Source organism: Pipistrellus hanaki (genome assembly GCF_964339955.1).
Source record: "Pipistrellus hanaki genome assembly, chromosome: 1".
Taxonomy (NCBI): Eukaryota; Metazoa; Chordata; class Mammalia; order Chiroptera; family Vespertilionidae; genus Pipistrellus; species Pipistrellus hanaki.
In genome coordinates, this window is record NC_140503.1 from 107455662 (window position 1) to 107481673 (window position 26012).

Here is a 26012-nt window from a genome sequence, read left to right on the forward strand (position 1 = left end):
TTAATCATGGTTTATTCTCTAACCAGAAAGACTAAGTAGAAAATGAATATCACTACTCAATCACTCCTGTATAAGAGTTATAACTACCATGTTTCCCCAAAAATAAGACATCCTCTGAAAATAAGACCTAGCGCATGGAAAGATAAGACATCCCCTGAAAATAAGACCTAGCACAACTTTGGGAGAAAAAATTAATATAAGACACTGTCTTATTTTCAGGGAAACAGGGTAGTTGTAGTACACGTATTTAAAAGCAGGTGTATGTCAGCAATAGCCATTCTGGTTTCCTATGGGCAAGTTTTTCTCAGTTGCACTAAAGCCTCTATTTGTCTAACAGAAGCCTCTACTTGTGTTTCAATAGGTGTAAGTGATTATGTAAGAAAAGAAATTACTCTTCCAGTGCCATGAAGGTGAGAGAACTTCCTCTAATTGAATACAAACTCAAAAGATAAAACACTTTTTGTTTCATAGTCAATTATAGAAAACTAGAGGTCCGGTACACGAAATTCATGCATAGGGGCAAGGGTGGTCCTCAGCCCAGCTTGCACCCTCTCCAATGTGGAACATCCCTCTCACAATCCAGGATTGCTGGCTCCCAACTGCTCGCCTGCCTGCCTTCCTGATTGCCCCTAATCGCTTCTGCCTGCCAGCCTGACCACCCTTACCACACCCATGCCAGCCTGATTGATGTATAACTGCTCCCCTGCCAGCCTGTTTGCCCCCAACTTTCCTCTGCTGGCCTGGTCACCCCTAACTACCCTCCCTTGCAGGCTTGATCGCCTCCAACTGCCCTCCCTTGCAGGCCTGGTCCCTCCCAACTGCCCTCCCCTGCTGGCCATCTTGTGGTGTCCATCTTGTATCCACATTGGAGCAGGATCTTTGACACATAGGGGAAGCTATCTTAATCTTGTGTGTTGGAGTGATGGTCAATCTGCATATTACTGTTTTATTAAATAGGATAGAGGCCTGGTGCATGGATGGGGTCATCTGGTTTTCCCTAAAGGGTGTCCTGGATCGGGGTGGGGGTACCCTTGGGGCGTGGGGCAGCCTGGGTGAGTGGCCTGTGGTGGTTTGCAGGCTGGCCACCCTCCCTCCCTCTCCCCCCCACAGTGACCCAAGCGATGGCCCTGGTATCTGGGGTTTATTTACCTTCTACAATTGAAACTTTGTAGCTTGGAGTGGAGCCAAATCTGCTCCATCCATGGCTGCCAGCCATTTCTATCATCGAAACTTTGTATCCTTGAGTGGAGGCCTGGGCCTGCCAGGGTGTGTGGAAAGCTTTGCTTCCTCTGTTGCCAAGGAAACCAAAGGCTCTCTTCTGGTAGCCAACTTGGTTAGCTTGGTCTATTTGCATACTTGCTCTGATTGGCTGGTGGGTGTGGCTGGTGGATGTAGCGCAGTGTTGGTTAATTTGCATAATACTCTTTTATTAAGTAGGATGAAAATGAGAAATGGGCTCATTATTTCTAAAAACTTTAAGATAACACTAAATTAGAGGAAAATGTAAACGGTGATTACTCTCTTACCCAAGATGCATCATGAACATCAAAACAATCTTGGAGTTCATTGTGTCTCCTACACCCATAGCCACCAAAATATATTAATCTGAAAAACAAATACAAAAGGAGACACTTAGAAGTTCTACTTCCATTTTGCTCATAGACAATTGAATAGATCATTTCTCTCATCCTAACAACCTAAACAAGCCAGATATAGTCATGTGCCATATAAAGGCATTTTAGTCAATGATGAACTATTATACATATATGATAGTGGTTCCAGAAGATTGGAAGGGAAATAGAAACCAAGATGGCGACCTAGGTAAGCACCTAAGCTGCCACCTCGCACAACAATTCGAAACAACAACTAAAAGAACGGACATCATCCAAAACCACAGGAAAGCTGGTTGAGTGGGAAAATCTACAATTAGGAAGAAGTTGAGAGGCTCACAGATCAGGGGAGCTGCAAAGCACTGAGGTAGGAAGACGCGTGCATGCAGAGAGGAAGGGCGGCCAAGTGCCTGGCTGGTGGGAGGGGAAAGGAAGCCCTCAACTGCAATGCACCGCAGTTCTGACTGCACTAAACCCCAACCCCATCCGAAACCCCATAGACCCAGGATCATATGGGTGGAGTCTGGACTGTAGAGAAAGACACCCGGAGACTCGGAGATTGGAAGAACGGGGGGAGCTGGGAGCTGCAGCGGGCAGGGTCTACAGTTGTGCACCAGTGAGTGCTCGCAGAGAGGTCTGACTGTGGAGGTTGCCGTGGCCTCTCCATAGCAGAAGGAGTCAGAAGCTCCAGACTACAGAGACACAACCCAATTCCGGAAGAGCCCCTGGGGCACCCATACTCTTGCACGGGAAATCTGGACTGTTAGGCAGAAACTCAGGGGAGCCACAGAAGGCAGAGATCTGAGGTGTGCGCACAAGGGCAGGACTGACTGGAAGCCAAGACTTTCAGCTCAACCCTGAAACTCTGCCCCATTCAAGCTGAGCACAGAGGCTTTTGCAACTTTGCAAGTCTGATCCTATAAGATTGTCTTCAATACAGAAGGTATCCCACAGTAGACACAGCTGATACTCACATCCAATTGTCTTGGAGGTCAATTTTTCCCAGTGATACCAACAATAATTAAGACTTAACTACAAGGATGTATATGCACTCTACAAAGGGGAGCACCAACATTGTCTACCTCAGGTAACTGGGGAGGCTGATCCATAGGGCCATATAGGACACCAAACACACAAAGCCATTCTATCATTGAAGGGAAGCACAGAAAATGCCGAGAAAAGGAAATACGTCTCAAAAAAAAGAAATGGAGGAGAACAAAAGACTGGATGTAGAGTTCATAACCACGGTTATAAGGTTTTTCAAGAATTTCCTAGAAAAGGCCAATAAATTTAACGAGACCCTCGAGGATATGAAAAAGGACCAACTAGAAATTAAACATACACTGACTGAAATAAAAAATATTATACAGAGACCCAACAGAAGACTAGAGGAACACAAGAATCAAGGCAAAGATTTGGAATACAAAGAAGCAAAGGACACTCCTACGCAGAAACAAGAAGAGAAGAGAATCCAGAAAGTTGAAGATAGTGTAAGGACTCTCTGGGACAACTTCAAGCGAACCAACATTAGAATTATGGTGGTGCCAGAAAAGGAGAGAGCAAGATACTGAAAACTTATTCGAAGAAATAATGTCAGAAAACTTCCCCCACCTGGTGAAAGAAATAGACTTACAAGTCCAGGAAGCACACAGAACCCCAAACAAAAGGAATCCAAAGAGGACCACACCAAGACACATCATAATTAAAATTCCAAGAGCAAAAGACAAAGAGAGAATCTTACAAGTAGCAGGAGAAAAACAGTTACCAATAAGGGAGCACCCATACGACTATCAGCTGATTTCTCAACAGAACTGTGCAGGCCACAAGGGAATGGCAAGAAATATTCAAAATGACGAATAGCGAGAACCTACAACCAAGATTACTCTACCCAGCAAAGTTATCATTCTGAATTGAAGGGCAGATAAAGAGCTTCACAGATAAGAAAAAGCTAAAGGAATTCATCACCACCAAACCAGTATTATATGAAATGCTGAAAGGTATTCTTTAAGAAGAGGAAGAAGAAGAAAAAAGATAAAAATTATGTTCAACAAATATATATATATATCAACAAGTGAATCTAAAAATCAAGTGAATTAAAAATCTGAGGAATAGAAAAAACTGGTGAATATAACAGTATCAGGGGCAAAGAAAGGGAGTGGATTGATAATTATCAGGGGGAAAGGAGTGTGGGGTTGCAGGAAGAGACTGGATTAAAATCATACACCTATGGATGAGGACAATGGGGGGGGAGGGGAAGGTAAGGGCAGAGGGTGGGGTGGGAACCGGGAGGAAGGGAGCTATGTGGGGGAAAAGGAGAAACAATTGTAATAATCTGAGCAATAAAGATTTATTAAATTTGAAAAAAAACAAGATTGGAAGGAAGCTGAAAATTTTGTATTAGCTAGAGACGTTGCAGGCATAATGTTATTGTACAACCTATTATTCACATATTTGTGGTATGATAGTGTAAACAAACCTGCACTGCTAGTTGTATAAAAGTATAGCACATACATTATATACAGTACCCTGTTTCCCCGAAAATAAGACAGTGTCTTATATTAATTTTTGCTCCCAAAGATGTACTAGGTCTTATTTTCAGGTGATGTCTTATTTTTCCATTAAGAAGAATATGGGCAGAAACCGGTTTGGCTCAGTGGTAGAGCATCGGTCTGCAGACTGAAGGGTCCCAGGTTCAATTCCGGTCAGGGGCATGTACATTGGTTGCAGGCACATCCCCAGTGGGGGGTGTGCAAAAGGCAGCTGGTCAGTGTTTCTCTCTCACCGACGTTTCTAGCTCTCTATTTCTCTCCCTTCCTTTCTGTAAAAAATCAATAAAATATATTAAAACAAAAAAAAGAAGAAGAAGAAGAATACGGTACCCATTTATTGTTAAATGAAAATAAAGGAAATTTATTACTTGTATATGGTACGGTAGTACGGTAGTTGTCAACACAAACCAGACAAACTGTGAATCCTACAGTATCAAGAATTTACTCATTTATTCAATGACAATCATGTCGTCATCTTCTGGAACATCATCATAACAATCCAATTCCTGAATTTCCTGGTGAATTTCTTGTGACTCCATTTCTTTCAGAATCAGTGGACCAAGTCTCTCATGTTTAGCAATAGCACTGTCTTTAAATGAGTACTTCTTGTCAAGATAGCCTGCTTGCAGTGCATTTGCTATGCAACTGTCAGCGATTTTTCTGCCATGAATTCTTCACCCAAGTCACAACTTCTTGCAGTTTAGGTTTCACAAAGTTTCCACGCTGATTTCTCTCCATTCTATTTTCAACGTAGTCATTAATTTCCATGTGCAAAATGTCTTTGAATGGCTTGTTTATTGCAATATCAAGAGTCTGAAGATAGGCCATCATTCCTGTGGGAATCATTATCTGATCTATTTTTCTTTCGTGAAGAAATGTCTTCATGTCTTTAGCACGGTGAGTGCTGGCTGCATCCCAGACTACCCTGTTTCCCCAAAAATAAGACAGTGTCTTATATTAATTTTTTCTCCCAAAGTTGCACTAGGTCTTATTTTCAGAGGATGTCTTATTTTGGGGGAAACACGGTAGCAGACCTCTTTGGCTCCCTCGCATAACAAGCGGCAGCATTAAATCAACCCACTTCCTTATAACTGCTTGTGTGCCCAAGTTTTTTCAGTTTCAAGAATAAAAACGCCCAAAACACGTTCAATCTTTTCCTTCTTGCCCTTAGAAATGATTCAAGGTGGGATTTTAGTGCCATCCAGAGGAATTGCCAAAATACAGGAAACGCGTGCACTTTTGTAAGCAGTAGAGGGAATGTACACTAAGGAGGCACCTGCTGTTCAATTGTTGTTTGAGATGATTGGCCCATAAACACTGCAGTTTCATCCATAGCAATCATGTTCGAAAGATTGTATTTAGAGAAGTCAGCATCATCAATAAAGGACTTGAATACAAGTGCTCGCTTAATAACTTGAGTATCTTCCAACCTAAACAATGTTGTAGATCTTAAAGACAGTTCACTTCGCTGAAGGAAATTATCCAGACAGTGTTGTGATGCTTTGAAATCTTCGGGGGCTATGTCAAACTGTGGTGCCATTACAAGGGCAAATTCTTGAATCTGAGCCCTATTCACAACCAAAGCCTTTGCTCTCCTGTCAACCCATTCACAGATCAGGTCTTCCAGCTCGGAAAATAATGGTTGCCGACCTGATCCACACTTGCGCTTTTTAGCATTTTCCTTGTCCACTTGTTCAATGAGGTTACCATACTCTGCTCACAATTTTCGGACCAATCGGATACTCAACATCTTCTCTTTGCAGAAAGCAGTAAGATTTTGGCCCCAAGAGTCTTCCACGATTCCTTTCTTGTACTCCATGGAGTAGCTTTTTCTTTTTGTGCTCATTTCCAGGGGTAAAAAAAGGAATTGGGGTATCAAGGTGGGGGAGAGGGGGATCACTTAAAATGACACAGGGGGGATCAGAGAGGGGAATCAAAATGGCACAGGAGAATCAGAGGGGAGATTACCATTTTAGTAACTCCTTTTGATCCTCCTGTGTCATTTTGATTGCCCCCTCTGATCCTCCTGTGTCATTTTAAGTGATTCTCCTCCCCCCACCCCTGTGCCACTGAACACCTTCACCAGACATCCCCCCTACTCCTTTATCAGACATTTACCCCCTGGGGCCTGCTTGGAGATTGTCACTGGGCTTGCTGGGGCCTGGATCTGGGCTGGAGCAGGGTCTGCCACTGACTGAGAACCCTCAGTCATCATGAGGGCAGCCGCGAGCATCAGGTAGTGTCCCCAGAGACAGACCAGCACTTCACCACGTCCCGTCCGCTCTAATCCTCCTGTTCTTCTACATGCATCTGTGATAGTGTCCTCCTCTCTCCCGCCCCACGCTCACCGCTCACTCCGACCTCCGCTCCGCCTCCACACAGCAGTGACGTCAGGACTCCGCGTAAAGTCACTGGTTGCTAGACGCCAGTCAGGGTGGCCCTAGCGACCAGTTTACGGTAAATTAATTTTCATTCTGAGACAGAGCCTGGGGGGGCCTTATTTTTGGGGGGATGCCTTATATTTCACTCAGAAGGAAACCTGTAAGTAGGTCTTATTTTTGGAGGATGTTTTATTTTCGGGGAAACACGGTATATACTATTTGGTAATAACAAACAACTGTTATTGTTTATGTATTTACTGTATTATACTTTCTATCATTATTTTAGAGTGTACTCTTTCTAATTATTAGGGGGAAAAAATGTTGTAAAATGGTAATTCCATGTTATGCTGGAAGTAGCCCATATATATATTGTGTTTAAGTAGTTTCTTCATTGCATTATTTTCTCTTGTGCTTGATTTAATCTCATGTATTTTATACAGTAACACACAGTATAAGCTTGTAGTCTAAAAGCAGCTGGTTATATCATACCAGAGGCCTGGTGCACAAATTCGTGCACAGGTCCTTCAGCCCGGCCTGAGGGATCAGGATGAAACTCTCCGACATCCCCTGAGGGGTCCCTGATAGTGAGGGGATGCAGGGGAGGCCAGAGGGATCCCAATGGTGCACAATCGAGGCGGGGAGCGATGCGGGATGGCTCTAAGGCGTGTCTGGCCCATCTCACTCAGTCCTGATTGGCAAGACCCCAGCAATAAGCTAATCTACTAGTCAGAGCATCTGTCCCCTGGTGGTCAGTGCACGTCATAGCAAGTGGTTGAGGGGCCTCAGCATGTCATTAGCATATTATGCTTTGATTGACTGAATGGACGACCAGATGACCAGACAACCAGATGATCAGACACTTAGCATATTAAGCCTTTATTATGTAGGATATACAAAATTCGTGCAAGGGGCTCAGCTCCCGCCACCGCCATGGCTGCCTCAGCCCCCACCACCATAGCAACTGCCTCTGCTGTGGCCCCCACCCACCTTGATGACTAGGAGTCTCTGCTACCTCTGCCTTGCTTCCCCCACCCCCATAGCTCCATCCAGAAAGTTGTCCAGAAAGATGTCTGGTCTAATTAGCATATTATGCTTTTATTATTATAGATAACCTTAGCTGTGTAGTAGGGTATATCATCTATGTTTGTAGAAATATATTCTATGACATTTGCACAATGACAAAATTGCCTAACAACACATTTCTCAATGCATTCCCATCATTAAGTGCTGTATGACTATAAACTACAAAACCATAGTTTAAAAAAGTCAAAGTGCTAAAGGAACAAAAAGACCTAATGTACTAATTCCAAGAAGTGATGAACTTTCAATAGGAGAGAAGAGACTCATGGCTGCTTTCATCCTGGTGTAACAGCAAGAGGAAGAAGAATCCAGTATAGAAAATGCTGTACAAGAACTCAAAATTTTAACAGCCACATGTAGACTGGCACAGTAAATTAGAATTTTAAAAAATTCAGGCACAGTGGGAGTTTTAAGCCATTCATCAACTCTTTTGCATAGTCATCAGAGAGGGCTCATGGTTAGTAAACAACAGCTGGAAGCAAAAGAGAGGTGAACAAACCATGAGGCAATCAGAATTTTCCTCCAAAGTGTGGGATCAGGGCAGAGATCTGAAGGAAACACCTTATAAGTATGCCAAGCCATTATGGCATACAGGGTGACTGCCCCCAAAAAACCAAAGGAGGAAGTGCAAGGCTGAAAGAGACCTCCCAAGGTACAGAAAGCATAAGGTGGGAATGAAGAGCAAAGAGAACTCCCTAGTGACTGGAAGACCTACTAATTAGAATGTACAACACAGATCTCCCACAGTAGAGAGGTGGAAACACAGATGTGGAGCTCAGCTGAAAATCTCTAGGTGATCTCTAATACTCAAATATGCAGCTCTAACAAAGGAAAGTTTTGATCCTGCCTCAAAAATTTGAAACTAATAGTAAAATTGAATCAAACTAAAGCTACAACACAGCCAAACACAGTATAATTATAGATTACATTGACTCAACTCACACTCTAGCAACCTAAATAAAGAAGGGCATGTATTTTTCTGGTGATAACTATTATTTATTCCAATATTTACTATTCTTTCACAGAGAATGTCTAGTATATGATGAAAAAATTACAAAATATCTACACAAAAAGACAAAAAAAAGTGACCCAGGATCGAGAGAGAAAAGAATCAATATAAGTTGACACCAAGGTGGCCCAAATACTGGAATTAGACACTACCTTTAAAGTAACTGTGATAGCCCTAACTGGTTTGGCTCAGTGGATAAAGCATCAGCCTGCAGACTCAAGGGTCCCAGGTTTGATTCTGGTCAAGGGCATGTACCTTGGTTGTGGGCACATCCCTACTGATTGATGTTTCTCTCTTATCGATATTTCTGATCTCTATCCCCATCCCTTCCTCTTTGTAAAAAAAACAATAAAATATATTTTTTTTAAATAAAGTAACTGTGATAAAAAATGCTTACAAGTCTAGTTTATAAAAGCTGGACAACATGAAGGAAGAACCCAATAATTTCAACAGATACATGTAACCATGAAAAAGAACTAAATGGCCTGGATGGCGGGGCTCAGTGGTTGAGTGTCGTCCTATGAACCAGAAAGTCATGGTTCCATTCCCAAGCAGGGCACATGCCCAAGTTTCCAGCTCGATCCCCAATGTCGGGTGTGCAGGAGGCAGCCAATGCCTCTCTGTCTCTCTCCCTCCCCGAAATTTTATATATATATAATTTATATATATATATATATATATATATATATATATATATATATATATATATATATAATGGAAATACTGGAAATGGAAAATAAGATGTCAGAAACAAACAATTCTCTAGATAGAAATCCTATCTAGTCTATTAAAAGTGGAAATGGCAATGAAAATTATCAGTGAATTTGCCAACAGGTCAATAGGGTCAATAAAAGATATCCAAATTAAAGCAAAGAAAAAAAGAGCAGGGTTATTAAGGGGACAAGGAGCCCAAGCTATTAGAACAACATCAAATGGTATAATGTGCATGAAACAGGAGTCCCAGAAGGAGGAGGAACAAATAAATGTGTAGAATAAATATTTGACTATTACTAAGTACTTTTTAAAGTTGATGGAAGATATATAACCACCAACTCCAGAAATTCAGCACAGTCCAAACAGGATAAATACAAAGGAAAGTACATGTAGGCACATTTTAATCAAATCAATAAAGAGCAAAGATAAAGAACAAATAAACAAAAAAACCAAAAACAGATAAAAAAAAAAAATACATATACATGGGAACAAAAACACAATAAGAGTGAATAACTCACTAGAAAAACGGAGACCAAAAGGCATGCTAAAAGGAAAAAAATAACCTGTCAATCCAATGGGTGGGGGAAAAAACATCACAGGCAAAATTAGAAATTACCTTAAAATAAAGGAATATAAAATAAAACAAAACTAATGGTATACAGTGATGGCAATGCTCAAAAGAAATTAATAACATAACTATACACATTGAGAAATTAGGAAGAGAGAGAGAGAGAGAGAGAGAGAGAGAAAGGAAGAAAGAAGAAAGACTAAGCGAGACCCATAGATGACAGAAGGAAGGAAATAACAAAAATTAAAGGGGGAATAAACAAAATAATTCATTGAAAAACCACAGAGAAAAAAAGCAAAAGCAAAAGTTGGTTCTTTGAAAAGATCAATAAAATTGACAAATCTTTAGCTAAGTTGACTATGACAAAAGGAGAAAAATGTCAAAAAATGCATTACTGGCAACATTATAAAAATAAAAAGAATTATAAGAAAATGCATGCCAACAGATTGGATAAACTAGATGAAATAGAAATACTTCTGGAAAGAGTACTACCAAAATGGCTCAAAAAGAAATAAAAATCTGGCCGAAACTGGTTTGGCTCAGCGGTAGAGTGTTGGTCTGCGGACTGAAAGGTCCCAGGTTCGATTCTGGTTAAGGGCATGTACCTTGGTTGCGGGCACATCCCCGGTAGGGGTTGTACAAGAGGCAGCTGGTTGATGTTTCTCTGTCATCGACGTTTCTAGCTCTCTATCTCTCTCCCTTCCTCTCTTCGATAAAATATATTTTTAAAAATCAATAAAATATATTTTTAAAAAAAGAAATAAAAATCTGAATAAACCTATAACAAAGAGAGATTGAATCAGTAATCAAAAAACCTCCCAAAGAAAAACCCAGAATCAAATGGCTTTATTTGTGAATTCTACTAAATACTGGAATAATTAATACCAATTATTTTCAAACTCTACCAGAATATTGAAGAGAAGCCAACACTCCCTGAATTATTCAGTGAGTCCAGCCAGATAATGATAGTACTACAAAAAAACACTGCATATCTACACTAAAGAGAAATATGCAAATTGACTCCCACCAGCCAATCAGTAGTGTGTATGCAAATCAACCCAACAAAGATGTTGGTGGCCCCGCCCCCCAGCCTCTCTGGGCCTCTGGTCAACACACATGCAGGTGCTGAGCAGCCAGGCAGAGCAGGACTCCTGCTATGAGGGGAAGGGTGGGGGCGGAGGGAGCTACAGGGCAGCACTCCAGCTGGAGCAGAAAAGACTGAAGGCTCTGGACTGAGCAAAGATGGAAGGCGGCAACCAGAGAGAAGGCCTGGGTCCTGGGTGCTAGAGGAAAATCGGTGCCAGCAGCCAGAGAAAGGAAGGACTATTGCACAAATCTTCGTACAATGGGCCTCTAGTTATCTCATAAGGGATTAATATCCACAATAAGTAGAGAACTCTTACAAATCAACAACAAAAAGAGAAACAACCCAATTTTTTTAAATGGGCAAAAGACTTGAATTGATGTTTCTGTAAAGATATGCAAGTGGCCAAAAAGATGGTCAACATCGTTAGTCACTGGGGAAATACAAATCAAAACCACAATGAACATCACTTCACAGCCACTCTAATAGCTATTATTAAATGAAACAAAAAAAACAAGAACAAAAATAAAAACAGAAAAATCACAAGTTTTAGCAAGGTTACGGAGAAATTGGAACACTTGTACATTGCCAAAGGGAACATAAAATGGCATACTAACTGTGAAAAACAGTTTAATGCTTTCTCAAAACGTTAAACATAGAATTATCATATGATCCAACAATTCTACTCTCAGGTATATTCAAAAGAATTGACAATAGGAACTCAAACAATACTTGCAAGTCAATGTTCACAGCAGCACTGTTCACAGTAACCAAAACATGGAAACAACCTATGTGCTCATCAACAGATGAATAAATAAAATGTAGTCTATACATAAAATGAAATATTATCTAGCATTAAAAAAGTAATAAAGTTCTGATACATACTTAAAACAGAGTGAACTTTGAAAACATTTTGTTAAGTGAAATAAGCCAGATACCAAAGAACAAATATTGTCTGATTCCACTGATATGAAATATCTATAATAGGCAAATTCATGGAGACAGGAAGTAGAAGTTACCCAGGGCTGGGGAGGAGGAAAAATAGAGAGCTATTGCTTAACGAGTACAGTCAGCCCTCCATATCTATGGGTTCTGCATCCATGAATTCAACCAACTATCGATCAAAAATATTTGAAAAAGAAAAGTGCTGAGAGATGCAAATCAAAACAACAATGCGGTACCATCTCACACCTGTCAGAATAGCCAACATCAACAAATCAACAAAGGACAACTGTTGGCGAGGTTGCGGAGAAAAAGGAGCCCTCGTGCACTGCTGGTGGGAATGCAGACTGGTGCAACCACTGTGGAGAACAGTATGGAGTTTCCTCAAAAAACTGAAAATGGAACTCCCATTTGACCCAGTAATCCCACTCCTAGGAATATATCCCAAGAAACTAGAAACACCAATCAGAAAGGTTATATGCACCCCTATGTTCATAGCAGCACAACCTACAATAGCCAGAATTTGGAAACAGCCTAGGTGCCCGTCAGCAGATGATTGGATCAGAAAACTATGGTACATCTACACAATGGAATACTATGCTGCCCTAAAAAAGAAGGAATTCTCATCATTTGTAACAACCTGGATGGAATTGGAGAACATCATGCTGAGTGAAATAAGCCAATCAATGAAAGAGAAACACCACATGACCTCACTCATTTATGGATAATAAAGAACATTATAAACTGATGAACCAAAAGATAGATATAGAGATAGTAAAGCAACAAGCAGACTGTCAAATTACAGCGGGGAGGGCAGGGAGATCTGGCGGAGATAATAGATCAACAGAAGGACTTGTATACATGCATATAAGTACAACCAATGGACACAAAACTCTGGGGAGGGAGGGTATGTATGTGAGGGGGGGCAATGTTAAATTATGTACACAGATAATAATTTAATAAAAAAATGTAAAAAAAAAAAAAAAGAAAAGAAAGAAAAGTGATGCCTAGGCAGCATAGCTCAATGGTTGAACACGGACCTATGAACCAGGAGGTCATGGATCAGATTTCCGGTGAGGGCACATGCCTGGGTTGCTGGCTCCAACCCAGCATGGGCCATGCAGGAGGCAGCTGATCAATGATTCTCTCACATCATTGATGTTTCTATCTCTGTCTCTCTCTCCCTTCCTCTCTCTGAAATCCATAAAAATATATTTAAAAAAAAGAAAAAGACTGATGCTGTTGATATGAACAATTGTGTCTATATTGAACATGTGCAGACTTTTAAAAATATATATTTTATTGATTTTTTACAGAGAAGAAGGGAGAGGGACAGAGAGTTAGAAACATCAATCAGATGCCTCCTGCACACCCCTTACTGGGGATGTCCCTACAACCAAGGTACATGCCCTTGACCAGGATCAAACCTGGGATCTTTCAGTCTGTAAGCCAATGCTCTGTCCACTGAGCCAAACTGGTTTCAGCCAGACTTTTTTTTTCTTGTTATTATTCCTAAACAACACAGTACAACAATTATTTACATAGCATATACATTTTATTTAACTCTCTAGATTATTTATAAGACTGACGCGCTACCTACTGCGCTAATGAGGCACCTTAACTCTAGATTATATAAAGGATGTGCATAGTTTTATATGCAAATACTGTGCCATTTTACATAAGGGACTTGAGCATCAGTGGATTTTGCTCCCCACAAATACTAAGGAAGATGATTATGCAATACACATTTTTAGATCCAGATAATGATGATAGTTGCACAGCATTGTGAAGTTAACTAATGCCAGTGCATAGTACACTTCACTATGATTAAAAGGGCAAATGTTATGTTAGATATATTTTACCATAACTTTCTAAAAGGTATGATAAAAAGTAAGTCTCCCTCCTACTCTCAGTCACTCAGTACCTGAGTCTAGGTCAGCCACTGTTACCAGTTTCTTGTAAACACAAAACTAGAAAAACTTTAAAGGACCAAAATTAATTGGTAGGTTTGGGGTCAATTAAGTCCTGGAAAGACAAAAGTAGAAAACTCTAGTGGCTTACAGGAAAATACTTCATTACTATAAATCATTCACAAAGATATTCCCTTTATGCAAGCCTACCCAAAGCTCAAAGATATAGTTCAGTTCTATTTTAAGCTCCAGTCCCTATCAAGCTTCTTCCAAACTGACATGACAAAAAAAATTAAGACTTAACCAAGAAATGATTCTCTTTCATCATTGATATTTCTCTATCTTTCTCCCTTCCTCCTCTGAAATCAATAAAAATATATTGTAAATAAATAAAAAGAAAAATAAACAAATGAATCTGTGCATTAGTGGGCAAATGATTACACAGAAGAGAACTTTTTAAAGTGACTACAAAACACAAGATATGATTGTACATCTCTAGTGGTACAGAACATTAAAAAAAAAAAAACAAAAAAAAAAAACCTGCAACCAGGAGTTATTTAATGAAACCAGCTTCTTCGAAGGATGCTGTATGGACATGCTCCCAGGAACAAGCTGGAATTACAATTGAAATATGGAAAGGCTTCCTAAAAAAATCAATGGAAAACTCACAGAAAAGAACCTAATACCAAAGAACCGAAGGTGGAAACCACATTGAGGCTGGTAGAAGGGGCAGAGGTACCCACAGATGGCAACTGAAATAGCGAAGAAATATCTCAGCTGTTGGAAGGAGCCACTGAGAACTCTGAGACCTAATCCTGAAGCTGAGCTCCCCAGCAGAGAGCACCAAACTGAGGAGGATACCCACATAACATCTAGCTGTGAAAAGCCATGGGGTGTTGACTACCAGGGAGTGGCAACTGAAAGTTCAGGCACCCTCTTAAAGGGCCAATACACAAAAATTCTCTGTGGTGCTACCCACCTTGTGCTCTGGCAAAGGGAGAGTGAAGTAGACTAGGGCTATGAAAACAGAACCCAGGACTGAAGACTCAGGGGATAGAGCTCAGAAGACAGACACCCCAAATTTCCTGGGCTGAGTAATTCCCTCACACAGTAGAGGACATCTTTCCCACATAGACATCTGTCTTGCCTGGGGGGAAGACAGATGACACACCTTATTGGGAAATACCCTTTCCTGAAACCACTTAAGAGATTAAAAGTAACAGCCTCCAGACAGAAGGAACTACCCTTGAAAAAATTCTCCCCATAACTAAGGACGACTACCTGGGGGGCAATTCAAATTGGACTCCTATTAGTCTGTAGCCAGAGGTGGTCTCCGGAGGCTTTCTTTGCATGATCCAATTAGTCAGAAATAGCCTTTAACACTCTCCTACACTAGAGATTGAGAGGTATAGAGGATCTACCAAAACATACTCACAAACCCAAACAGACAAAAAAAATGGGGAAACAAAGAAACAACCCCCAAATTAAAGAACTAGAGAATTCTCCAGAAGAAGAGATAAATCAAGCTGAGATGCCAAAACTGGTTTGGCTCAGTGGATAAAGCATCACCCTGCAGACTCAAGGGTCCCAGGTTCAATTTCAGTCAAGGGCATGTAACTTGGTTGAGACACATCCCCAGTAGGGGGTGTGCAGAAGGCGACTGATCGATGTTACTCTCTCATCGATGTTTCTAACTTTCTATCCCTCTCCCTTCCTCTCTGTAAAAAAATCAATAAAAAATATTCTTTTAAATCAAGTAGAGATAAGAAATTTATCTGAAACAGAGTTCAAAATAATGATGATAAAAATGCTCACTGCATTAGAAAAGATACTGTAACTATGAAAAAAGAACAGTCTGAGATAAAGAATGACATAACACAAGTAAAGAACACCATGGAAGAAATACACAACAGATTAGGGGAAGCTGAGGATCAAATCAATGAATTAGAAAACAGAGTTGAAAATATCACTCAATTAGAGAACCAAAAAGAAAAAAAACAACACACACACACACACACACACACACACACACACACACACAGGAGGACAGCTTAAGGGAGCTGTGGGACATGAAACTTAACAATATTAGAATATTGCCAGAAGAGGGAGAAAAAGATAGAGAATGTGTTTGAAGAAATAATAGAAAACTTTGCTAACGTAGTTAAGGAAAAAGTCATACAAGTTCAGGAGGCACAGAAAACCCCAAGCAAAATCGACTCCAGAAGAACATCACAAAGATCATACACCATGACCAAGTAGGATTTATTCCAGGAATGCAAGGATGGTACAATATCCGCAAATCAATAAACGTGATACATCACATAAACAAATTGAAAGATAAAAATCATATAGTCATATCAATTGACGCAGAAAAAGCATTTGACAAAATCCAACACCCTTTCCTGTTAAAAACTCTTAAAAAAGTGGGAGTACAAGGATCATACCTCAACATAATAAAAGCTATATATGATAAACCCACAGCCAACATTATACTCAATGGGCAAAAACTAAAACCATTCCCTCTAAGAACAGGAACAAGACAGGGATGCCCACTCTCGCCACTCCTGTTTGACATAGTTCTGGAAGTACTAGCCATTGCAATTAGACAAGAGGAGGAAATAAAAGGCATCCAAATTGGAAAAGAAGAAGTAAAGTTATCCTTATTTGCAGATGACATGATATTGTACATAAAAAACCCAAAAGACTCCATTAAAAAACTAATTGACTTAATAAATGAATTTGGCAACGTAGCAGGATATAAAATTAATGCCAAGAAATCCATGGCATTTCTATACACCAACAGTGAAACTACAGAAACAGAGGCTAAAAAAGCAATTCCATTCACCATCGCACCAAAAAAATTAAGATACCTAGGAATAAATTTAACTAAAGAAATAAAGGACCTATTTGCGGAAAACTACACGACACTGAAAAAAGAGATAGAGGAAGATGTAAGGAGATGGAAGAACATACCATGTTCATGGATTGGTAGAATCAACATCATCAAAATGTCCATACTTCCTAAAGCAATCTATAGGTTCAATGCACTCCCCATTAAAATACCAACAACATATTTCACTGACCTAGAAAGAACTCTCCAAAAGTTCATTTGGAACAATAAAAGACCCCGAATAGCCACAGCGATTCTGAGAAAGAAGAGTAAAGTAGGAGGGATCTCAATACCAGACTTCAAACTATACTACAAAGCCACTGTTCTCAAAACAGCCTGGTACTGGCACAAGAACAGACAAATAGATCAATGGAATAGAATTGAGAACCCAGATATCAACCCAAATCACTATGCTCAATTAATATTTGACAAAGGAGGCACGAATATACAATGGAGTCAAGACAGTCTCTTCAATAAATGGTGTTGGGAAAATTGGAAAGACACATGCAAAAGAATGAAACTAGATCACCAACTTACACCATTCACAAGGATAAACTCAAAATGGATACAGGACTTAAACATCAGACGGGAAACCATAAAAATACTAGAAGCATCCACAGGTAGCAAAATCTCAGACGTATGCCAAAATAACTTCTTCACTGATACTGCCCCTAGGGCAATGGAAGCTAAAGAGAAAATAAACAAATGGGACTACTTCAAAATAAAAAGCTTTTTTACAGCAAAAGAAACCATCAATAAAACAACAAGAAAGCCCACGGTGTGGGAGATCATATTTGCAAATATTACCACTGATAAAGGTTTAATCTCCAACATTTACAGACAGCTTATACAACTAAATAAAAGGAAGATGAATGATCCAATTAAAAAATGGGCAATGGACCTAAACAGAATATTTTCAAAAGAAGACAGAAGGAAGGCCAAAAGACACATGAAAACATGCTCAAAGTCACTAAGTATCCGAGAGGTGCAAATCAAAACAACAATGCGGTACCATCTCACACCTGTCAGAATGGCCAACATCAACAAATCAACAAACGACAAGTGTTGGCGAGGTTGCGGAGAAAAAGGAACTCTCGTGCACTGCTGGTGGGAATGCAGACTGGTGCAACCACTGTGGAGAACAGTGTGGAGTTTCCTCAAAAAACTGAAAATGGAACTCCCATTTGACCCAGTAATCCCACTTCTAGGAATATATCCTAAGAAACTAGAAACACCAATCAGAAAGGATATATGCACCCCTATGTTCATAGCAGCACAATCTACAATAGCCAGAATTTGGAAACAGCCTAGGTGCCCGTCAGCAGATGATTGGATCCAAAAACTTTGGTACATCTACACAATGGAATACTATGCTGCCATAAAGAAGAAGGAATTCTCATCATTTGCAGCAACCTGGATGGAATTGGAGAGCATCATGCTGAGTGAAATAAGCCAATCAACGAAAGAGAAACACCACATGACCTCACACATCGGTGGATGATAAAGATCTTTATAAACTGATGAACCAAGAGACAGATATAGAGAAAGTAAAGCAACAGGCAGACTGTCAAATTACAGTGGGGAGGGGAGGGATATCAGGGGGAGATAATAGATCAACCGAAGGACTTGTATAAATGCATATAAGTACAACCAATGAACATAAAACTATGGGGAGGGAGGGGATGTGTGGGAGGGAGGGAGGGGGGCAATAAAAAAAAAATCAAGAAAATATGTAAAAAATAAATAAATAAATAAATAAATAAATTAAAAAAAAAAAAAAAAAAAAAAAAGAAAACCCCAAGCAAGAAGAACCCAAACAGGCCCACACCCAGACACATCATAATTAAATGTCAAAAATTAAAGACAGCAGAAACCGGTTTGGCTCAGTGGATACAGCGCAGGCTTGCGGACTGAAAGGTCCCAGGTTCGATTCCAGTCAAGGGCATGTACCCTGGTTGTGGGCACATCCCCAGTGGGGAGTGTGCAAGAGGCAACTGATCAATGATTCTCTCTCATCGATATTTCTGACTCTCTCTCCCTCTCTATAAAAAATCAATAAAATATATTAAAAAAATTAAAGACAAAGAGAGAATCTTAAAGGCAGCAAGAAAAAAGAAAACTCTTACCTACAAAGGAGTTCTCATAAGGCTGATATTTGATTTCTCATCAGAAACTATAGGCCAGAGGGGAATGGCATAAAGTACTCATGATAATGGAAAGCAAGAACCTGAGATTAAGATTACTTTACCCGGCAAGGTTATCATTCAAAATAGACAGTCAAAACTAAGATGGCGGCATACGGTAGGCACTTGAATGCAGCCTACCACAACAAATTTGAATTTAGAACTGGAAAACAGGGTAAACATCGCCCTGAAGCACCAGATGGCTGGCTGAGAGGAGGCTCTACCATCTGGGAAGGAGAGAGAAGGCACACTGAACCTCAGGAACTGTGAAGGTGCAGTGAACTGCGTGCGTAAAATGGAGGCCGCCCGACTTTGCTGCTGGCTTGCTTGCGGAGCACTGAGAGGGCGGGCCGAGTTCGCTGCTGGCTTACTCCCGGTGCTCGGAGAGGGCGGACAGTTAATGCGCGGCTAGCTTTCTTGTTCGGGAGGAAAACAGAAAAACCCTATCGCTCTGATAGACGGCTCCAGACAGGGAGAGGCCAGGCTGTCAGGCAGTGGACAGAGATCTTTCGGAGGTGTGTGAAGCCAGTGGCCATTACTGCGGGACTCAGAAACCAGATCTTCATAGGGAGGGGCTGACTAAAGCTTGTCTGCACCACCCCGAAACTCTGCACCATCCAAGCGGAGCACAGAAGCCCTTCCAGTGGCTACCTTTCTCGTTAGCCGCAAATAGGACTCTCCTAGGGAGGGACAGACAGGAATCCAAAGCTTGTCTGGCCTATACCAAAGAGGTGCACGCGCCTGCAACCAATCTTGTGGGATTCAACAAAGCTTGTCTGCGACACCCCAAGACGCCACCCATTCAAGCGGAATACAGAAACCCTCCTAGCTGAGACACTTCTGATCCTCATAGCCAATTGGCTTGGAGATCAACGCTTCCCAGTGATACCAACAATAAGCAAGGCTTAACAACAAGACGGCACACACAGCCCACAAAGGGCTACACCAAGACTGTCCACCTCAGGTAACGGAGGCTGACCCACTGAACCATTTAAGACACCCTTACCACACAAAACCACCCTACCAACTCAAGGAAGCTGTGAAAATGCTGAGACAAGGAAACAGATCACAAACAAAAGAAATAGAGGACAAGAAGCAACTGGATATAGAGTTCAAAACCACGCTTATAAGGTTTTTCAAGAATTTCCTAGAAAAGGCTGATAAAATAAACAAGACCTATGAGGATATGAAAAGAGATCAACTAGAAATAAAGAATACATTGTCTGAAATAAAAAATATTATACAGAGTCCTAAAAACAGAATAGAATATTGCAAGAATCAAGTCAAAGATCTGGAACACAAAGAGCCAGAGGACACTCCTCCGCAGAAGCAAGAAGATAAGAGAATCCAGAAAGTTGAAGATAATGTAAGAAACCTCAGGGACAATTTCAAACGAGCCAACTTCAGAATTATGGGGGTCCCAGAAGAAGAGAGAGCGCAAGATTCCGAAAGAATACTGGAAGAAATAGTGACAGAAAACTTTCCCCACCTGGGGAAAGAAATAGACTTACAAGTCCAGGAAGTGCACAGAACCCCAAACAAAAGGAATCCAAACAGGACCACACCAAGACACAGCATAATTAAAATTCCAAGAGCAAAAGACAAAGAGAATAACCTAGGGCTATTGGGTAAGTATTTCTGGACTTAAACTCCTAATCCTTCACTGGTGGGAGCCCTTACCTGGGGTGATCCTCTTGCCCAAAGTAGTCACTGATGACACCAAACACTTTGGTCATCCAGGAGGACCATAGGTGGGACAAAAAAGTATAATTACATAAGGGTCACCACCCATCTCCCCTTTTGTATGACACAGAATTAAACCACTGTTCCTTTGTGTGTAAAATTAAACGGAGGTTTCTAGCTGATGAGGACACCAAAGGAAGGGATCATCACTCCTTCCTCCTGGGAGAGGTGTAGAAAAGGAAACAAAGACCTTCTATACAAAAAGAAATTGACGGCCAGTTTAAAATGGAATTTCCATGGCCTAGAGCAAAAAAATATCCTTACATGATATTATTCCACAAGGTCACTATAATTTTTCCCACATCTGGGTTATCCCCATTACCTATAATAGTATAATAGTACCTCGCACCATGGGGTATCAATAAAAAATCATTTACTTTATTTTATTTATATATATATATATATATATATATATATATATATATATATATATATATATATTGCTGGTGCTTGGAGACAAAGGTAACACAGTTCTAGATATTTTAGAATTACAACAGCACATTGTACAATTTTCCCAAACATACAAACCAATCCTTTGAATGTCTGGCAGCAATTTAAAAACGACATGAAAGGACTTCATCCCTTCCACTATGCAGAGGGCCCCCTGGGAAGGCACCTGAGCATTCTATAGTGGCCCATCTTGCCCATTTGGCCAAAAATGAACCTCTTCTTGTGGTCCAGGTGCCCACAATTGTTGCCTGACCTTTCAGTTCATGCCGAGGCTGAAGCACCATGGTGGCTAGTACCACGGATCTCTTGCCCACCCAGTGGGGGGAGCTGGGCCCTCTCTGGAAAGAAACATGGGTTCCCAAAATATGAGATCAATGCCTGGGCCCCGCCAGCAGGTGAGGGGTTCCTGAGGCAGGTGCTGGGTGTGGAGCCCATGGGGGCATAGGCTACCAAGGAGACAGAACTAAACCTCACATCACCCTGCTTGGCCCCGGAGGATGGCTGGTTAGCCAGAGACGGGTAAGATTCCTCAAGGAAGGAACAACCTAAGACAGGCACAGTCGCAGAGGGGCCATCAGGAGAGAACTTGAGGGTCAACAGAGGTGGGGCACAGACCCTTACCAACCCCCCCTGCAACATGGCAGGCACCTGAACCTTCTCCCATTCTGAGGGAGGTCTCCTGCCCCCTTGGCTGCATCGCTTCCCACGCACAGCTCAAAGTGGAACCCAGGTAACAGACAGAGACTTGGCTGACAGCAGCTGCCCTCTCACTGCAACAAGACTTATTTGAGAGGACTCATACCCATGGTGTGGGCAAGTGGGTTTTTAATATCCAAGTCCAACCTAGCAGCAGGAATGCTCAGGCCCTTCTCAAGAAGGGAAATAATCAACTCCACTAATACACACATGATAAATGAGATTGATGCTAGAGTGTTGAGTATGACAGATGAATGGTAGCCAATTTCTCAGAGGAAAGTAATGTGGCTAATGTAAATAAATGAATATTCTAAAAAAAAAAAAAAATTGATTGTACTGTTCAAAAAGCTGTTCCTAATGGGTTAACAAAAATTCTTATTGGCAAAGTGGCCACGGTAAAATTGCACAACATGTCATGAATCTAAAGTAGTCATAGTGTAGCACAACTAACTTAAAATGTAAAAGCTGTCAAGACTACAGTATAAAATTTCCAAAAATTTCCTATTATTTAAAGTAAAAAAAGGGGTGACAGTGGAAGAATATCATGTAAGGAATATATCCTGATAATAATTTACATCTAAAAAATTTGTGCTTTAGAAAATTAACCTTCATTCGAAACGCTAATAGCAAGATACCCATGAAAATACACACATGGTGACAAAACAAGCCAGGGGAAAATCATTTGAGGGGGGAAAAATGGAAAAGAATCCCAAATAAAATTTAAAGAAAATATCCCTTTATTAACTTTTGGTTGAGAATATGTTTGTATATTTTCAGAGAACTACTCCGAGACCATCTGGAATTCTGTAACAGAGAACAATAGACAGAAGCGCTCCAGCCATGAAGACAGAAGAGACACAATTCAGAGATGGAAGATGCTGACGACGCCTCAGCATACCAGCAGACAGCAGCCACGGGTTGCTGAAGGATGCCCATGACCAAACCAGAGACAGGCGGACCTGCATTACTGCCATTTGTCCACCAACCAGATCTGAAATATCATGGCTGGCATGTACACATAAGGAACTATCTGGCATTGAAATTGGGACGCAAAAGAACTGTTGGCTCAGAAAGGAACTCACTACAGACTGATTCATTTGCCTCTCAGCATAACCATTATGGCTTGTTGCAGTTTAGGTTCTTACAAGGGTATTTCTTGTATCACATGACCTCACACATCTAGAGGAAATAATGAACAACACAAACAGACCCAGAGAAAGAGAACCAGTGATCAGACTCTCAAACCTCAGAGGGAAAATAAGGGGGCGTGGGGGTAAGGGGAAGAGATCAACCAAAGGACTTGTGTGCATACATATGAGCTAGCCAGTGGCCATGGACAACGGGGGGGGAGGGGAAGGGGCATATCTAGGGAGGGGTTTGGGATGGGAATGGGGGAATAAGGACAATTATGTGAGACCATAATCAATAAAAAACAAAAAACAAAGAGAGAATATTAAAAGCAGCAAGAGAAAAGCAGGTAGTTACCTATAAAGGAGCACCCATATGATTGTCAGCTGATTTCTCAACAGAAACTATGCAGGCCAGATGGGAATGGCAAGAAATATTCAAGGTGATGAATAGCAAGAACCTACAGCCAAAAATACTCTACCCAGCAAAGCTATCACTTAGAATCGAAGGCCAGGTAAAGAGTTTCACAAATAAAAAGAAGCTAAAGGAGTTTATCACCGCCAAACCAGAATTACATGAATTGCTGAAGGGGGTTCTATAGGAAGAGGAAGAAGATAAAGATAAAAATTATGAGATCTCACTCATTTTTGGAATATAATAAGTAACATAAACTATGAAGTTATCCTATTATTTGCAGATTTTAAAATATTTCCTACAACTTTTTTTGATATCATACTATGTTAGTACAGTTTTGTTTTGTTTTTTAAATATATTTTATTGATTTTTTATAGAGAGGAGGAGAGAGGGATAGAGAGCTAAAAATGTCGATGAGAGAGAAACATCGACCAGCTGTCTCTAGCACACCCCCTACCGGGGATGTGCCCACAACCAATGTACATGCCCTTGACCAGAATTGAACCTGGGATCTTTCAGTCCACAGACCGACGCTCTACCACTGAGCCAAACCGGTTTTGGCGTATGTTAGCAAACCAGATCCAGCAATATATTAAACAGATCATACACCACGATTAAGTGGGATTTATTCCAGGGATGCAAGGTTGGTTCAAAATCCACAAATTAATAAATGTGATACATTACATAAAATGGAATATAAAAGCCACATGATTGAAGGTGTTGGAGGTAGGAGGTAAAAGAGGCCTAATATATGGTGATAGAAGATATGACTTCGGGTGGTGGATATACAGTGTGATTTACAGGTCTTACATCATAGAAATCTACCTTATTAATCAATGTCACTCTGCTGACATCTTGATCTCAGACTTCTAGCCTTCAGAACTGTGAGACAGTACATTTCTGTTTAAGCCACTGAGTTTGTGGTACTTTGTTACAGCAGCCTTAGCAAACTAAACATCTACAAAATTACAAATGCATTAACTTTTGACCAACCATCTAATTCTGTAATTCTATTCAATAGATCTATGAGATATGTATACACACACACACACACACACACACACACATACACACACAGATTCATTAAAGCATAGTTTGTAGAAAGGAGTTGAAACAATCAACAGGGTAATGGTTAAATAAACAATGGTATTTATATTCAAGAGGAGAATACTATGCAGCTGCAAAAGGAAAAAAAAAAATCAGGTTGCCACCATCTTCCATCATCCAGATATCATTGCTGACATGTACATATAAGGAAATATTTGACATTGAAACTGGGTCTCAGAACTGTTGGACATTGAAATTTGGACTCAAACATTTTTTATTATTATATTTTATTTCTAGTCTGCAGTTGCAAGATTTTTTAAAGAAAAGAAATGGGGGAAAAATAGATAGAGAGGTAAAGAACCATTGAACAGACTGCCAAACTACAGTGGGAAAGCAAGGGAGGTTGGGGGGGGGGGGTCTATAAGAGATCAACTGAAGGAGTTGTATGCATGCATATAAACATAATCAATAGATACAAGACACGGGGGGGGGCGGGGAGCAGGTAAAGCGTATGCTGGGGAGTAGAAGAGGCTGGGGGGAAGTCTAGGGGGGGGAAGGAGGCATATTTACTACTATTTGTAATCCTTCAAACAAAAAAAAAGAGAAAAATCAAGAACCAACTTTCTAACTAGGGATACAGAAAGATGAAAGATCATCAAGTCTATACTGTTAACTAAAAGAAGTAGCAGGGTACAGAACAGTGTACAGAGATATTTATGTAAGAAGAAGGGTAAAAAAAGATCAATATATACATACATATTTGCTTCTATTTGCATGAAGTAACACTAATGGCAGTGGTTTCCTGGTTTCCAAACTTGTCTGCATCTTACAATCACCTGAGGAGGTTCAAAACCTCATGCCCAGAGACTGTAGTCTAATTTGTCTAGAGTATCACCTGTGCTTTGGAATTTTTAAGATCCTAGGAGTTTATAATTGCAGACAATTTTGGAAACCACTGTCATAACAGTACAAAAGATATTAGTAGAAGTAGCTATTTGTTTTTGTTTGGTTTTTTTAAATTCTCTTTTTTAAATATATTTTATTGATTTTTTTTTCTTTTTTTCTTTTTTTAGAGAGAGGAAGGGAGAGAGCTAGAAACATCAATGAGAGAGAAACATCGATCAGCTGCCTCCTGCATACCCCCTACTGGAGATGTGCTCACAACCAATGTAACTACCCTTGACCGGAATCGAACCTGGGACCTCTCAGTCTGCAGGCTGGCGCTCTATCCACTGAGCCAAACCAGTTTTGGCTTTTTGTGTGTGTTTTTTTTAATATAGTTTATTGATTTTTTACAGAGAGGAAGGGAGAGGGACAGAGAGTCAGAAACATCAATGAGAAACATCGATCAGCTGCCTCCTGTAAAAACCCCACTGGGGTTGTGCCCGCAACCAAGGTACATGCCCCTGACTGGAATTGAACCCAGGACCCTTCAGTCCACAGGCTGACGCTCTATCCACTGAGCCAAATCAGTCAGGGCTAGAAGTAGCTATTTGTGCATGGGGAATCAAGAATAGGAGTGGGAACCAAAGCTTTCACTGTAGTATTTTTAATATGGTTTTGAACCATGTGAACTATTCAGAGTTTTAATTAAATAGTTTCTTTTTAAAAAAC

General features: G+C 40.6%; 1 protein-coding gene across 2 annotated transcripts in view; it reads right to left on the bottom strand.

The window, feature by feature from the left end:
• Window positions 1-26012, bottom strand: part of KLHDC1 (kelch domain containing 1) — a 95557-nt gene that overhangs the window by 52243 nt on the left and 17302 nt on the right. For both annotated transcript variants that reach the window (XM_084885320.1, XM_084885321.1), the window contains exon 5: window positions 1527-1605. In XM_084885320.1, coding sequence (XP_084741446.1) covers window positions 1527-1605 — 79 coding nt within the window. The remainder of the gene's footprint in view (window positions 1-1526; window positions 1606-26012) is intronic.